Genomic DNA, 16,154 nt, shown 5'->3' with positions numbered 1-16,154 from the left:
TCGCCTCTCCCTCTGTCTCTCTCTCTTTCTCTCTGTCTCTCTTTCTGCTGGTTTGCATTGTGCTCTATCCCACGCAAGTCATTTGCCTCACAAAGCGAGGGCTGCGGGCGTCCGAGGCATCTGCTCTCTGCCTGCTGAAGGCTGTCTTGCACATCAGCTCTTTGTGTCTTCATGTTCTCCTGCAGGTTCTGCGCTCACACCGCCTGTCATCATCTCCCATTAGGCAGAGCTGAGTTCAAACCTGCAAAGGACCAGCAGCTAATCACAAGACTGATCATGTTAACCTGAGATTTTTTTCCTTCTCCTCTGTGACAAAATGGCAAAATAAATGGCAAGCACTCATTCCTATTGCGTTCAATGCATATGTTGTGTATGTCCATTATCCCTCATGTACAACAGCGAGTTCTCTAGTATGCCACTGAAAGACTTTTTGTGTTTGGTAATTACCTCCCTCATCAACACCACCTTGTAAAGTCTTCTGGTTCTGGGTGCAGCTGAAACGCCACACGCGGGCTCCGTTACTGGGTCAGTAGTTCACCAGCCCAGTTGTGCAGCCGCGGGCGTGTCTGCTCGAGCATGCTCCTGACCGGTGGAGAGCGCTTCTGCGACACTGAGCGTGATCCTGAGGCGACGTCAGGGCAACGGCGTGCCAGGGGTCTGCCCGGTGGAGGTACCAGCAAGGCTCACCACGTGAAAGGGCTGAACCGTAAATGCGAGGTCGCGCGCGGCTCTGAAAGGGTTATGTGCCGCCGGGCTGGGAAACACAGTGTGGGCTGTGGGTTTGAAATACCCACCGTTGCACAACAGAATCCAGTCAGTTGGGGGTTCGGGGTTTGCCATTGGTTAGACAGGTGGTGGAGAACACAGCTTCCCCTCAGAGCACATCACTTTTGCGCTAGCATTTGCGGCACATATCTCGCAGTAACATGACCACAGTGAGCCCTTCACTGGAGATGGTGCAAGCTTGAAATTAGTAGTGCTCTGGTTTGTCATGTTTGAGTCCGTCACCCCACATGATTGGCACAGCAACAGTAACTGCATCACAGAGAGGAGAGCAAGTTTTACAGCGCTGTATGCTTACCATTTAGGTGGAGGGATTTTAGTTAGGGAGATTTGTTCTCTGTAGTTTGTGGACAGGCCAGACCTTGTGCTTGCTGTGTTCATCTGATAAAAGGAGATTGGGGAACAGTTACAACAGTGTGTATCACAAGTATGCAAGTTCCTTTTGTAACCTTTACAATTTCAGGAAGATCACTGGTCTGTGTTGAATTAAGTTGGCTAAATGATACCTCAGTTTGAATAAAACTTAAGGAGTCATTGCCCTTATTTGTATCAGGCAGTGAAATTTCTATAAAAAAATGTTTAGAAAGGTAAAAATCTGGACAAACTAAAAAAATCATAATACAAATCAGAGCTCTTAAAAAGATCTTTGAGAAGTTTGGCAAGGTTTTCAGCAGTTCCAGTGTTTTTAATCTTCTGTCATAAGGATGTGTTAACATATGCAGCTGTGTCTATATGGGAAATGGCAATTATGCTCTGTGTGTGTGTGTGTGTGTGTGTGTGTGTGTGTGTGTGAGTGTGATATGTGAACATAAAACAGGGTGTTCACCATGGAGGGAGACAGAGGGCTGCATCCTGGGCTGGTAGAGCCCCCTTCTCCCCCAGCGGGTAGCAGCAGCACTTAGTGTAGCTTCCTTATACATCATGCTATCAACAGGAGAGGGAGAATCCTTTATTTACATTCATTACATTTACATTTACATGTATTCATTTGGCAGATGCTTTTCTTCAAAGCAACTTATAAGTGAGGTACAATACAACAAAAGTGAAAAACCATATGGAGTCACCAACATTAGAAGTGCTGCATGACCAGGTTTCAAAGGTTGGCCAGGCAAGGTACAAACTAGCAGGTAAAGCTAATGAGTGCGTTAAACTATTAGATTAGACTTTTTAAAATAATTTTATTTTATAGTCTAGTAGAATAAATCCAGTTTGAGACATTCACTGGTGCAGTGCTTATTTCTGTTGTGACAGAACATTTGGCTTCATAGTGCTCTAAGAAAATGAAGTATTTCAAATTGCCGAGAAAAAAAAGCACTGTTGTTGGAGGCATGTGTGGTAACCCTTATACAGGTCTTCTCTGGAACACACGGGAGCACAGGCCTCATCAACCCTGTAAATGCAGCAGTCATACTCAACAGTGGTGAGCTTGTATTCATAAACAAGACAAAGTGCGCATTCAAACAGCTCTTGTTACCTTCAGAATGACAGGTGGGAATTTTACATGTGAATTTTCCCTTACAGATGTAGCAAATTGTCAAAACTCAGCATTTGATGGGTATGTTTTGAAAACATTTGCCTTTCTTAACTGAACAGGAAGTTATTGTTGTTGTTATCCGTTCTGCAAGAGCATGCAATGTTTGAGTTTTCTAAGCCCTACTCTCCACTGCTGTCTTATGCATTCCTTCTCTAAGCTTTTCTGCTCACAGATAAAAACACATTAGTGAGAGAAGAGTGGGAGTTAGAGGAGAGGTGTGGGGAGAAACACTCACCTCACACTCAAAGATGAGCACAGCAACCTCTCCTGACTTCCAAAGCCATTTAAGAGCAGTTTGAAAAGCAGGATGTGGAAGTGGAATTTGCAGTACATTTCCCCTAGTGGAAAAGCTGTTAATATTTGAAATCTGTTTGAGTTTCCTCCTTTTTTGGGTTTTGACTTTTTTGTGTTATTTCCACCATCCATATAGTACCTTATAGTACCTTGGTAATACCTCCTCTATTAGGTAATACCTTCTATTTTACCTTGAACAAACACACAGTAACATTCCTGTGAAATGAGCCTTGAGCTCTGGGCATAGTCTTCAGGATTCCTTGTATATGGATTGAAGAACATTGTTAAATAATTCTACCATCCAGCCTGTGTCTGACTACTGAGAGGTACTGGGGTTCCCCAACTACATGCATATTGGAGCTAGCTACAGCTGCTCACGAAATGTCCTCTCCTGTTTGATGATATTATTCAGTACAACTAAATGTGCCATTCTAGATAAGCTGGTTGCTTTTTGTGTTAAGTTGGTTTTCTTTTTTCCTGTTAATATTCACTTTCTTTTTTCAGTATTAATCTTGTTACTAGTTTAGTTTAACATATACACTGCAACCCAAAAGAGTGTGTTAATGTTTTTGTCAGCCAAGGGTAGTATGATGAGCACTGCACAGTGTTTTCTGGCCAGAGTAAAAAAGATATTTCAGATCCCTGCCTCTTAGGGAGGGCGCCAGTGCTTGACAGTCACACATGAATGGAGGCAGGGCCTTAATCTGACAATAGGTCCCGCCTCCCCTTTCAGCACAGCCAGTCAGCTGCCGTCTCTATTTGCAGTCTGTCAGTGTCGCTTCATGTTGCCGCAGCCGGCCAACCGCCTCCCCCCTTTTCCGCTGACATCACTAACTAGCTAGTTCCCTCCAGCAGCAAGGAGCTTCATTTTCTGATCTGTTTTTGTGCTAAAATGGAGGCTGGTTCCTTGCCTTAAGTGGATTGCCTTCCTGGTCGAGCATAGATGTTGACATGTAATACAGCTGGAAGCAGGATGGTCATGGATGCACCTAACTCGAACGGGCCTTTCCAGCCGGTGGCCCTAATGCATTTCAGAGGTGAGTTTGTGTCTCATTGTTGAGAGAGGAGAGGGAGGGGAAAAAAAGCGTTGCCTTTTACGTTGTGGTCCTGTCCAGGAGAAGATTTGCGTTCAGATCGGAGTGGGGTTAAAGCTACCATTCTGAGGATGACAGCGTGTTGGGTTTGGCTTTGTTTTTGTTGTCGTGTTTTTCTCGGAAGGAGAGGTGTGTTTGTGCCGCTGCTTTGAGGGCATGTCGGAGCGTTGCCTGCACAGCTCAGAGAAGGAAAGGGAAAAAAAGCTGGTTTTACTGCTCTCTGCCCTGGCTTGCCCATCCCCCACCAAGCTCTGATGTCAAAGGAAGTGAAGTCACGGCCTGGGGAAGGGTGTGTGTGTGTGACACACAGAGAGAGAGAGAGAGAGAGAGAGCGCGAGTGAGTGAGGGAGGGGGGTAGGGCACTCAAGTCCTTGCCCTGGTTCTCTCTCTCTTGCCTGTGTGGCTTGTGTTACACACTGAATTCATTTGGGCACAAATTGCCCTGAGCAAGCAGACAGCAACTGCAGCAGAGGATAGCAGTCCTTTGTGTGTGTGTGTGTGTGTGTGTGTGTGTGAGAAAGAGAGAGAGAGAGAGAGAGAGAACCAGTGAGCTGAAGGACTGCACTGCTCGCTTCCCTGACTAAATGTCTCCCCTCCCCCCATCCTTTCCTCCTTCCTCTCTCCTCAGCAGTGGAGAGGTTGCTCTTACGGGGAAGGACATAGCCCCCCTATTCTCCTCTCACGCTCACAGAAACACACAAGACAAGCGCAGAGTCCCCTCTGCAGGTTCACCTGGGAGTCGAGATTCTGGGCCGAATGCCGGGAAAGCAAAGGTTACTGGATCAGCGCTTTTAGCTGTGTGAAGTGGAAACCTTAAGGGTGACCAAAGGTGGCCTCAGCTTTGAGCTGACCACAATCAGACCAGTGATGAATGCATTTTTTGTACTCACGAACAATCTGGCATTGTGTCATATTTGCTTAATGTCATAGCAGGACACAGGGAGTTTCCATGGCCTGTAAAACAGTCAAGACAAACGTCTATGGCTTATTGTTCAGGCACACAAGAGTAATGGCAAGTCTGGAACTGTCATTCCCTCATGCTGTGCATTCCTTATATTGTGGTTACAAACTGTATTTCAATGTTTCAAATGTCCAGAATCGACACAGCATCACAGGACATGACTACTATTCTGCACAGGCCTGTATTTAGTCTTTGAAGGATTTCAGCCAGACAAAAAGAAAACAAAATCTCACACACAACGTATGTTGCATTAGTTGTGTAGTGAAAACTGTGAGGCTGCCATTTTGGAAAGGGTTGCAGTGTAAAGCCTCAACAATGTCAACAGCAGAGGCACAACATAGCTTTATCTGCCCTGTGCAACCCCTCTGTCCCAGAATATGCATGCACAGAAACTTTATCAGCGTTATGTAACAGGATCGTTTTGCAAGCAAACGTGGTCCCAGCGGGTGGGACTAGCACACAACGCTGGCCCCCTGTGGTGGGATGTCAGGTGACCAACCCCCCCCCAGTGTCTGCATTGCCCTCACACACAGCCCACATGCGTCAAACGTGTGAGCCCCCCCCCTTGAAACAATACTCAGAATCGTTTCGTTCAGTCAACGTTCTCAGAATTTGGGGTCACTTCCTGTGACTGCCAGTGTGGCCATTGTCTGCCCCTGTCCCTGCTGTATTTGAACGTGCCCGGGACCTCTGGTGCCCTGGTCTCTCTCTGCAGAGATGTAGGGAAAGCTTTGTGTTGTGCCCTCCAGCGTTTATTGTGCTTTGTGTGGAAACGGTCAGAGGAAGGAGGGTGAGTGCTTTTGCCACTGTCAGGCCCTGCCTGACTCCTGCTGGGCCAAGCCTTCCTGTAACATACAGTAGTCTCCTTTCAGTGGCTCATGATCCTTATACCACTGTAGCCTGGTGAATGCATCTGAACACATCACACCAGCCCAGTGTTACCAGCTTGCAGGTGTTGTCACAAGATCTGGAGACATTTAAATTGTCAAAGTTTATTGTCACAAACATACAGGAAAGGTAGACAGACAAAGCTCTTCCTCTTGATAAGCTCCTTTCTTACGTTTGCCAGCTTCTGTCTAAATAAAATAGCTTATGGAGGGCTATCTGGTGACTTTGTTCTGGAGACAGTGCACAATGGGCCACACCTAGTCCCCTTACCACCTCTGTTTTGCAGTGTTTCTTGAGTAGATATGAAGAATGCTGTGTTAACAGCAGAAGTTAATGTTTCAGTTGGTGCATTCCTCCTTTGCCCTCATGCCTGATTGACTTTCAGACTGAGAGCCATGTGTAATGCTATTGTTCACCTAGAAGGTAGAATGATTTTGATCCACTGATAGTGGACATGTTTGTTTTGTTCACTGATCCAACAGGCACCTGACCACCTCATAACTCATGCTGAGTGGAATAACCTGGATGAGTGTATGCCAAAGCCCTGTGTTCATATTGCGTAGGTTTGAATAAAATGCAAATGCGATTCATTTTTTATGAAGGGGATGACTATGATTTTAGAATGTGAGCTGATCAGGCTGTGATTTTAGAATGGGGTGCTATGGGTTGCTATGCCATGATTCTAAAATGTCAGACAGCTGGTCCTAAACAATATTAAATATTGAGAAGAAGGAAAGCTGCGCTGTTTTAATGTGCCTAAGGCTGTACTGGACTCAGCCACAGGTTCCCTGGTATCTAACAATGCAGGTGTTACTTGCAGATGTCGTTCAGCAAAAGAGCAGAGTTTTGGTTCCACCTGAACCTAAGAGCCAACACTGGATTTTGCAGACTTCATTGCATCTCCCACTGTCTCTTAACTGCTTTTGCTCATGCATACCAATTTTCAGGGGGACACCTGTGATTTAAAGAGCTGAGATGGTCAGGAAAGTTTGTCATCCTGCAAACTGTGCTGAAATTCCTTGCTTCCCTGCTTCATCTCCACTGGCTCTGTGCCATGTCTAAGGACCAAAATGCTAGTGGCTGACCACCACGCTCGCCCACAGTTGCATGGTCCCCACTGAGCGTCCTGCCCCTGGCTCTCCACGTAACGGCCAGACTGCAGTCTGACAATATGGACGTGCCCTTGCATCAGAAAGGTTTCTCCTACATTTAGTGGCAATTTGGGCAGGGGCTAAGAATCCTGCCGTGTTCCGCTGTTAGCAGTAGCGCCCCTACTGCAGCTGTGCAGCTCCTCCTCTTTCACGTGTTTGCCCAGCTCGCTGTGACGTCCGTCCGCTGACTTGCTGACCGACCCACATGCCTGCCCCAACATCTTGCCAGAACCACAATGCAACGATCGCAACTATCATGCATGTATTGTCACAGGCAAACTTTTGGGGGATTTTGGGAGACATCACTGGCAGCTACAGGGTAAAAAAGACACTTTGGATTGGAAGGAAAAATTTCCCTTTTTGAACCATGCAGGAGCTCAGTGGTAGAAAAGTTATACATAGTAGAATAAACTAAAATTCTAATGAAGGAAGTGGATGTGGAAATGCTGATTCTTTTTCCCCCCACCCTGCTGTTAGAGTGCTTTTCTCTCTCTTACCTGGGAGCAAAGAGCGTGAGCTAGGACTGTGCGGAATGAAGGACGGCTGGCAAGTCTCGCTTCCTGACCACAGTCCCGGTGGTCATCCTTTTCCTAGGAAGATGTATCCCCAGCATTCTGCTCCCTGGCCTGTACACAGTGGAGCACATTCATGTCCAATGGGGCTCCCAAAGTGTTCCCATCGCCTGCTGTTACAGAAGCATTCCCTTTGAATTAAAGTGGGCTGTATGGGATGCAGTATGCATTAGGGATGGGGTGTTGTGTGTGAACCTTGGGTTTTCGAGCGTTCCATGCGAGCAAGTGTGTTGTTAGATGAGCTTGTCTGTACATCCCTGAGTGAACAGTTGGTAGAAGCAGCATGCCTGTGTCAGGCACATGCTGGTCTGTATAGAGTGCTGGGGCACAGGGGGAGGCTTTTGAAATGCTGGGTGGCCTTCTATTAATAGAAAGCAGGCCTAACTCTGGTCCTCAGTGATATGCAAAGGAGCCTTTGGCCAGAGTGTGCAGTAGTGGCTAGAGACCTGCAGTCGTAACCATCATTTTGCAGATTCGGCTCCCATGTACAGGAAATGCTTGCTTCAAAGGATATGCTCTGTGAATAAATGGCATTGGAAACTGTAAGCAATGCTAAGCCTTCACTCAGCATCATATGACAAAGTCAGTTACAATACGGAGATCAAACCATTCCTGTATTTGTGTTTCTGACAGAAAATGCAAAGGAAACTAGAGGCAGTAGGCAGCTTTCAAGGCTTTTGGACCCAACCTGTGTCTGATGGCTTTGAACCACAGTCAGAGGACAGCGTTTTGACAAATTTCAGTTACTTGTTGAGGGTGTGAATGCAAGACCGGTTTAGAAAATGGAAAAAATATGATGTGCATTTATCATCAACAGTAGCATTTGTGATATTTGTTGTGTCTGGGTGTGGCCAGAAGCCTCTGTTGTCTGATGAATGTGTCGGTTGTGAAGTGAATGAACAAATGCTCTCAAAAGATAGTGGCTGTAATGGGCATGATTCATGACCTAGACATCTTAACACAATTAACCATGAATATGAACCTGATGGAGTAGTGCTGTGAAATGCTTAGCACAAATAATTTCTGTGACCATATTAGGCATACCTGGGCGTGACCAGGCAAGAGGAATGACACAGGTTGCACATATGCAGTCTATACAGAATGAAAAATGTACCAAATGTCAGGTGAACGAGTGAAAGTTGTGGCCTTGTGGGAAAACCCTTCTTCTGCAGACCCACTGAGGTGCATGGTGGACCCTGGAGAAGCATTTCAGTGACATCTATAGACTCTGACCAACAAGTAGGCATGGGGGTGGTCCTCTCATGAGCTGCACAAGGAAGAAAAACAGGAAGAATGAAAAAAAAAAACAAAAAAGAACAACCAACTTAACAACAGCAGGGCATTCTGGTATTGATATATTGATATATATTCATATTCATATTGATATTGCATACAGAAATGGAATTGGATTTCTTTTAATGGATGCATGGTATTGAAAAAAGTGGGAGATTAGATATATCTAAGCCTCTAGTGAACGGGATTCAGTTTGGCAACCCCACTTCCTAGAGTGTATGATATAGCAGACACAAAACCAAATATGTGTTCTCAAGCTCCTTTTGGGCTTAACTAAACATTAAAATTGTGATGAGTCACAAAGGCTAATTAGAGATAGAGTTTATTGTCTTCTTATTCTCTTACTTTTTTCATCTTAAGTATATACTGCTTTTTAATTTAAAAAGCAATGCATAGCTTATTTATTGATATAGGGCCTTTTATGTAGCTCTATCATGTTAATTCAAAGGATGCAAGGGGCAATACAGGGCAAAGATGGAAGGTCATGGCAGTGTATTTTCTAGATTGGAGCAGGTTATGTGATTGAATGCACATGCATTTCAGACCTTAATTACATCTTTCTCACTGATACAAAACCTTATTTCAACACCAGTCTCATGAGGACCCACAGGCAACGCCTTATAGTTCTCTTATAAAATAGAGAAGTGTGTGTGTGTGTGTGTGTGTGTGTGTGTGTGTGTGTGTGTGTGTGTGCGTGCGTGCATGCGTGCGAGAGAGAGAGTATATGCATATGCGGGGCTATATGATTCAAATATAAGGTAAAACCTGGAATAAGCCCAATACTACATTTTACAAAACTTGGCAAACATGAGATTGAGTTTAACTTTACCGTGCATGCATAATGTTCTCAGGAGTTAGCTGCTTCAACCAGAGAGGTCACCTCCAGCACAGATGATGAAATACCAGTATTGGGAAATGTGCCATGAAGGCGGTGGCTTTTATTGGTGGTGTTTTTTTTTCCCAGGCCAAAAATCATCTATTTTTAAAACCATATTCCAGTATTTTTAGAGCTGATAATGCAGGCGTATGTCACTCCTCTATGGGCCTCATAGCATCATTAGCAACATGAGTGGTGGCCAAGCGTCTCACTCATGAGTCTAGGCTTACAGCTCCTAGCGTCCCCAGACTGGGGGACCAATACAACAGCCCTCTCTCCCTACAGCTTAATGTGTGCATGCTCTGGGGGGCATACTGTGAGTTTGAAGGCCAGCAAATAAACAGTCTTCTTATCCCATCTTTCTTTTGAAATCATGGTTTGCGGCATTTTTTTCCTTTGTTTGCTCCAACTGGGCCTATAGATTACTATCTAAGAATGTTCACCAACGTACTGAAAACATCAGAACTGCCACATACAGATACACCTTTTCCACCAACGCGAAATAGGTGCTAGTTCTGGGCTGGTGCTGGTGCTTGCTTCAACTTGCAAGCCTTCTAAGAACCGGTTTGCCTTTCCACGATCTAGAGAGCCACCATAGAGCCACGTCATTACGTCACTGTATACGTCTCCGCTTTCCCGCTAGTGCCAAGCTAGCAGTGGTGGCTGGTGAGCTGGAAACAGGGGAAGTCCAAACACTACCTTTAAATCTATTATTACTGTCAACCTGTTCCCCTTTATCCTCCTTGATTAACAGTAAAACAAATAATTCACAGAATAATGTACACCAATCGTGTAAATCACTGGTTCTCAATCTTGCTCCTGGGCCCCCCTGCTCTGCATGTGTTCAGTCTTTCCCTGCTCTACCTACCTGACTGAACTCATCAGTGGCACTTTTGACTAGCTGAGCACACCTGATTTAATCACTAATTTCAATCAGGTGTGTTTGGTGTAAGGATAGATAGAAGATATGTAGGACAGGGGGGCTCCAGGAGTAGGATTGAGAAACACTGCCGTAAATGATGCTTAACTAAATTTAGCTCCGTTCTGTAATTTGAATTTTGTAACACAAGCTATAATGTGACACATTTAAGAGAAAATGTTAGGATTAGTTGCCACTTAATTGTTCAAATTCATCCTTGTTAATTAAACAATCTTATGCTGTAGCTTTCGCAATAGTACACAAATTTCAGACAATCTGCGGTATTTCGCGAGCATAGTGTTTCGTTAACTTGCAGCCGCTACTGCAAGCTAGCCAACGGGAACAAACAAGAGAACAGTGCTTTACAAAACAAACTTGTTCACTACATTTTATACAATGTTAGCCTTTTGTGAAGCCAGATGTTAAGTGACGTTGGTGGGTGGGTCAATGGCAACGTTAGAAAATAGCATGCTAACGTTAGCTACTGTTACCAAGGTTATGGTAGCTGCCTAGCTAGCTGTTGGTCAGCTAACATTACCCAGGCAAGCATAGCTATAGTAATATTTACATTTACATTTACATTTATTTAGCAGACGCTTTTATCCAAAGCGACTTACAAAAGACGTTCAAATCATTGATGTGAGATATTACTAGCTATGCTTGCTTGGGTAATGTTAGCTGACCAACAGCTAGCTAGCTAACTAGCCACCAATGTTACGTTTGTAACATTGATGTGAGAAATTAGTAGCTCGCTAAACAACTAAGAAATACAGGTGAAACATTTGAAAAATAAAGCTCTGGTTTTTCTCTTCTTTTTAGGCAGACTAGACGCTACACTAGCTCTTTTTAAATTTTTTTTTTTTGTTTTTTGGTGGTCACAAAATTTTAGTTGGTCTTGTTGGTCACGATAATCCTGCCCCCAGCCCCTGATGTAGCGGTTCTTTGTTTTAGACCAGCAAAATGTTGGTGCCGCTCTCGAACCAGTTTTCCTGGCCAAGAGCCGGTTCTTTGGCTGCCGAAACACGAAAAACTGTTTCGAGATTAGGCACCGGCTCCGAACCAGCCCTCGAACTGCCTTGGTGGAAAAGGGTCAAGAGTGTGAATTATTCTAATGTATAGATTTGCCCTGCTTCCTCTCTTTGTTTTTAATCTATACATCAAAAAGAGACTTTCATACTTGGAAATAAGACAGAATGTCATTTTCCCATTAATGAGATGGGTATGTATGGAACGGTTTAACCTGAAGTGATTTCATATCCCATGAAAAGCAATAGATTCTGCACATGGATTTAATGTCTAGTGTCATCGTAGCAGAAAACACAAACAAGGTTGGGTATTACTTCAGCATGGATAACTAGGTGCTTAGAGACCCCGAGGGGATGGCTGAAATGCGTTTCTGGAGTGTGGTGTGTCTGGGGGCACCCATTCTCTCCCTCCTGCTTTTATTGGGGGGTAGCATGGAGGACAGGGTCTTGCAGTTTTACTGGGATATCATTCTGACCTCGGAAACTCTGTAGTTATTCTCCTCAGCCGCAGTTTCCAGCACCGGGTCTCCTTTCCTCTCCGCTGTCCGAGGGTCTGCGGTGCCTCTAACAGCTGGCCGCTGTCCGGCCAGCTGTTAGAGGCACCGCCAACGAGGGCACAGCACCTCGGTATCTGTCAGCACACTGAGCTTTCCCCTCCACCTCTCTTTCCCTCCTTTCGCTCACTCTGGAGTCACTTGCCCAGCAGAGGGCGTCCACGGCAGCCAGTAGAGCTGCAATGGATATGGTGTCCTCATGTATGCTTACATTTCCATGCACATTTTTGCCTTTTAATCTCTAATAAAGGCAGATGATTCTGGATGTTCTTTTGTTAAGATTGGGAAAATCTGATTATAATCTGTTCATGGTCACACACACACAGTAGATGTCAGTGTGAGTTTTTATTTGATTTTTGTTTGCAGAAGCAGTTATAACTGTCATAGGAACTCTTCAAGTGAGTGGATCATGTTTTGTTCAAGAACATATCTTACTGGGTTGTTCTAAATTTATGTTTTTGTATCTGGGTATGTAAGGGTAAGGATGAATTCATAATTAAACGTTAAAATCAATCAAGCCTGTACATTTACAGTGCACTATACACCTGTAAATAAGAGAGCATTGACCTCCAGCACTGACCCCAGTCAGTGTTTCTGCTTGGCCTTTCTGAGTGCACATGACTATATGTGCGTGTGGATCTGGTGCGGTCAGATTTAAAGGGAGTGGCTAAAGCTACATTGTTTGACAATGAGGGCACAAAGCACCACAGCAGCCTTTCTGAGTGGCATCTGTCATTTTCCCCTGACCTTAATGCCACCTTCCTCAAATGACCACTTTTCCCAGGCATCCCAGCAGCAGCTTTGATGATGTTAGTCAACTGTGCTACAGGGGTGTAGGGGTTGCCCACGAGCACATGGAAGTGATACAGGTCCACAGCAGTGCTGGTTTCACTCCCCAGGCCTCTGACCAGCCCCTGACTGACCCCTGTGCTTCCACAGGCTAGTAGATACCAGCAGCTCCCTGCAACGCTCCAGTCTTACTGAAGTCTGAGCTGCACAGGAAAGGTGTAGGCCTCCATGGCTATCTGCCCTTAATCTCAATTCACACAATCACTTAGGTTCACTATATGGACTGAGGCAGCTCCATTCTGCCAGATAAATGGGCTCTTTTAAAGGGCACAGGTCATATTCGTATTTTTATGGTTTAGATCTCTCATCTTACACACGCACGCGCACCCACACACACGCACATTCACACTCTTCTCAGAACATTGACAATATAGTGAAATTCAGGACATGTAAAACAGAAAAATGACACATTTTGTATGTTTTTGTGCTGTCAGTGTTTTCTGCAGTACGCGTTTGATAAGTTGTGCTGTTTGTGCGCTTCTGTGAGCCCGCCTGCGCTCAGAGCTCGTCTGGTGCACGACTCCCTCCTAGCACCACCTTACCTGACAGACGGCTTGGTGCCAAGCCCGTCACCTAGCAACGAGGAGGAATGGGCCTCCTCAGAGCTCAGCCTCTCCCTCTGCACACAGCTCTCTGTCCCCCCCGCTCTGCCATAACTGAACGTTTCTCTCTCACTTTCAGATCATTACATGACCTCATTTATATAAAGGCCAAATGACCATGTTTGTGCGTTGTACATGGCTTTCCCTCTTACACTTGATCGATTTACACATCTGTACATCTCCTGATGAGGTCACTGCACTTCACATCTCTGTGTATTTCTTTAATTGAGGTTAGTAACCTTGCCAGAGGTTAAACGTGCAACCTTTTGGATTTAAGCCACGTTTCTTAACCTCTGTACCAAATACTTTATGTGCCACTGATGGCTTTCTTGGGACAGGGCAGTGGTTGCACCAGTGGGCTTGTCACCAGAGGTTATCTGTCATTGTTGTTTTTTTGGCCATTTGTACACACAGAGCTGTGTGAATGGCTTTGTGGATGTTTTTAGGAAAAACACTTCTGTAGTTAGCACAGCCCAACCGTCTCCTAAACAGTAATGTTGTAATAAGGATGATATTTGGTTGCTTTTAAATGTTATTTTCTCATGAGCTTTGTAGTGAGTTTTGTAGGGAAATCAGGAAGACGTGGTGACTTATACACAAATGTACACATTTACATATACTACAGCCCTTTCTTGTCGTGTTTGAACACTTTGAGCATTCAGTGAGGAGATACTAGACGTTCATGTTTTGTTTTGTTTTAAGTGCAGCTAAGCCATTTGCTTTTCTAGAATAAACGAGATTAGTACCACCTGGCACTTTTAATTTGCTTTTCAGTTGCTTGCTGCAGAGAACGGTGGAATGGTATGACTTATCCCCAAATCACTGTCCCTTGCCTTGAAAGAAATGTGTGTCCAGCAGCCAGATGGATAGCTGACATGTGTTAGGGGCCTGCTTAAGCCATTCAATATGTTAAAGGTGTTGGGCATGTGGATTCAGTGGGACAAACAAGTAGATGCAGTGCACTGAAAATGGCAACACCAAACTGTTCACCTAAATGCATCGGTATCAGCCAAATGGAGCTAGTTACCATCTGTGGCACGTCCGCTCGGCTAGGCCAGGAGCACTGCGCTCCGCTGTGGCATTGCTCCCTCAGCCAGCCTTTGTCATCGAAGCTGTGGAGGCTCCTGAAAGGAGTCTGCTGAATCATCCTTGGCTGCAGCTACTCCATCTACTCCCCCTCATTTCAGACCGTGAGAGAGACCATCCAAAATCTCTGAACTTGGCTAATTGGCTACTTTGTTCCAGCATGGGATGCTTGGTTGCCATCGTTGACAAAAATCCCTCTTATGCTTTGGTTGCCATCGTTGACAAAAATCCCTCTTTTATGATTCGTGAATGAATTTGTGCTGGACCTCCATTAGAGTACAGATTGTACATTCCCCTTTTAAATGTGTCTGTGTCCTTGAGTTCTTATTTTGGACATTTGAATTTTTTCCTTCTCTTTTGATATGTGAACTGTCAAATCTGTGGCATTCAAAGTGTACTTTCTCATGTGCTTTTTTATAGAGGGCTCTTTAGCCTGACAAACACAAGCTTTTTCTTATAATGAAAGGGAGACACCTCTGTACCTGTTTACACAAGGCTGGAAAACTTCCAGTTTTCCAGATTTCTTCTTAATTACAGAACACAGCTGACCAACACAGGGATGGATAGCTCTGCCTCATAGGACCCGCTACTCAGCATATATAATAGGCTGGCAGTGGCATGCAGAGCATAATGCATAGAGTATGTCACAGGAGTGCAGTGTGTACGTTTAAGCTGAATGGTTGACATAAATGTAAAATTAACTGAATGGTCTAAGGTTACCTCTTCCATAAAGAAGAGCATTATTGCAAGTCTGACATTTGTTGACTTCTAGCAACTCTTTAGTTAGCTGGCCAGCCTGTGGAGGTCTGGGTCTGTAGTCAGGCTAGTCAGTGTGTTTTAAATAGGAGAGAGAGAATCAGCCCTAGGGTTGAGTTTGCATTTTGCTCACTGCATTTTTCCGTGCACCAGCTCTCTGGTCTTTGCATTTGATTTCTACTCATTTTATTGCTCAGTCGGTGGAAGCCTGTCCTTGAGTGAAACTAACACATCTCCCTCCTTCCCCAGATGTCCCTCCAGCAGAGCAAGAGAAGCTGTTCATCCAGAAGCTGCGGCAATGCTGCGTGCTATTCGACTTCGTGGCTGACCCACTCAGTGACCTCAAGTGGAAGGAGGTGAAGAGGGCAGCACTCAGTGAGATGGTGGAGTACATCACGCACAACCGCAACGTCATCACCGAGCCCATCTACCCAGAGGTGGTGCACATGGTGAGTGCCTGAAAGAGACTGGAATCGAAAAACGCATCATGGTGAGCTGCATCAAAGGATCTGGTTCAGTCGCTGTCAACCCACGTGGCCGACCATAGCCGAACACACTCATGGGGCCCAGCGTTTTAACGCCTCCTAAGGGGGCTGCAGGATGTCTAATTGGCTGTGCATTCGAGTGTGCCCCAGTTTCACCACAGTGATAGCCTTTTGATTTTCATCAAAAATCCTCTTTATGCTGAGCAGGAAACTGCCACCATACAAGGGTGAAAGCACCCAGTCTTTTTAGGCCAAGGAGCTTTCATTCGCTCAGCACCAAAAGTCCCCTTAAAAAACTAATGGAGTGCTGTGAGTTTAGCATGAAAATATACCGTCCAACTCTCTGCTCTATCCTCTCTTTGGAACGCAAATTGACTTTGAAGTCCCTCGCTTTCATCATCAAAGCCTGCAATGCTAATGAGTGCATTAAT

The 16,154-nt window shown here is 45.0% G+C and overlaps 1 protein-coding gene across 6 annotated transcripts in view; it reads left to right on the top strand.

The window, feature by feature from the left end:
• ppp2r5ca (protein phosphatase 2, regulatory subunit B', gamma a) overlaps positions 1-16,154 on the top strand; it is a 54,227-nt gene that overhangs the window by 25,612 nt on the left and 12,461 nt on the right. For 3 of the 6 annotated variants that reach the window (XM_036541689.1, XM_036541688.1, XM_036541687.1), the window contains exons 1-2: positions 3,459-3,648; positions 15,488-15,687. In XM_036541689.1, the coding sequence (XP_036397582.1) occupies positions 3,555-3,648; positions 15,488-15,687 (294 nt within the window). In that variant the 5' untranslated portion in view covers positions 3,459-3,554. Of the gene's footprint in view, positions 1-3,458; positions 3,649-15,487; positions 15,688-16,154 lie in introns of those variants that run through there. The other 3 variants (XM_036541686.1, XM_036541685.1, XM_036541684.1) reach the window with 1 other exon arrangement.

This window comes from Megalops cyprinoides, chromosome 12 (genome assembly GCF_013368585.1).
Source record: "Megalops cyprinoides isolate fMegCyp1 chromosome 12, fMegCyp1.pri, whole genome shotgun sequence".
NCBI lineage: Eukaryota > Metazoa > Chordata > Actinopteri > Elopiformes > Megalopidae > Megalops > Megalops cyprinoides.
Note: the sequence above shows the minus strand (reverse complement) of the source record. Positions and strands in the feature narration are given on the sequence as shown.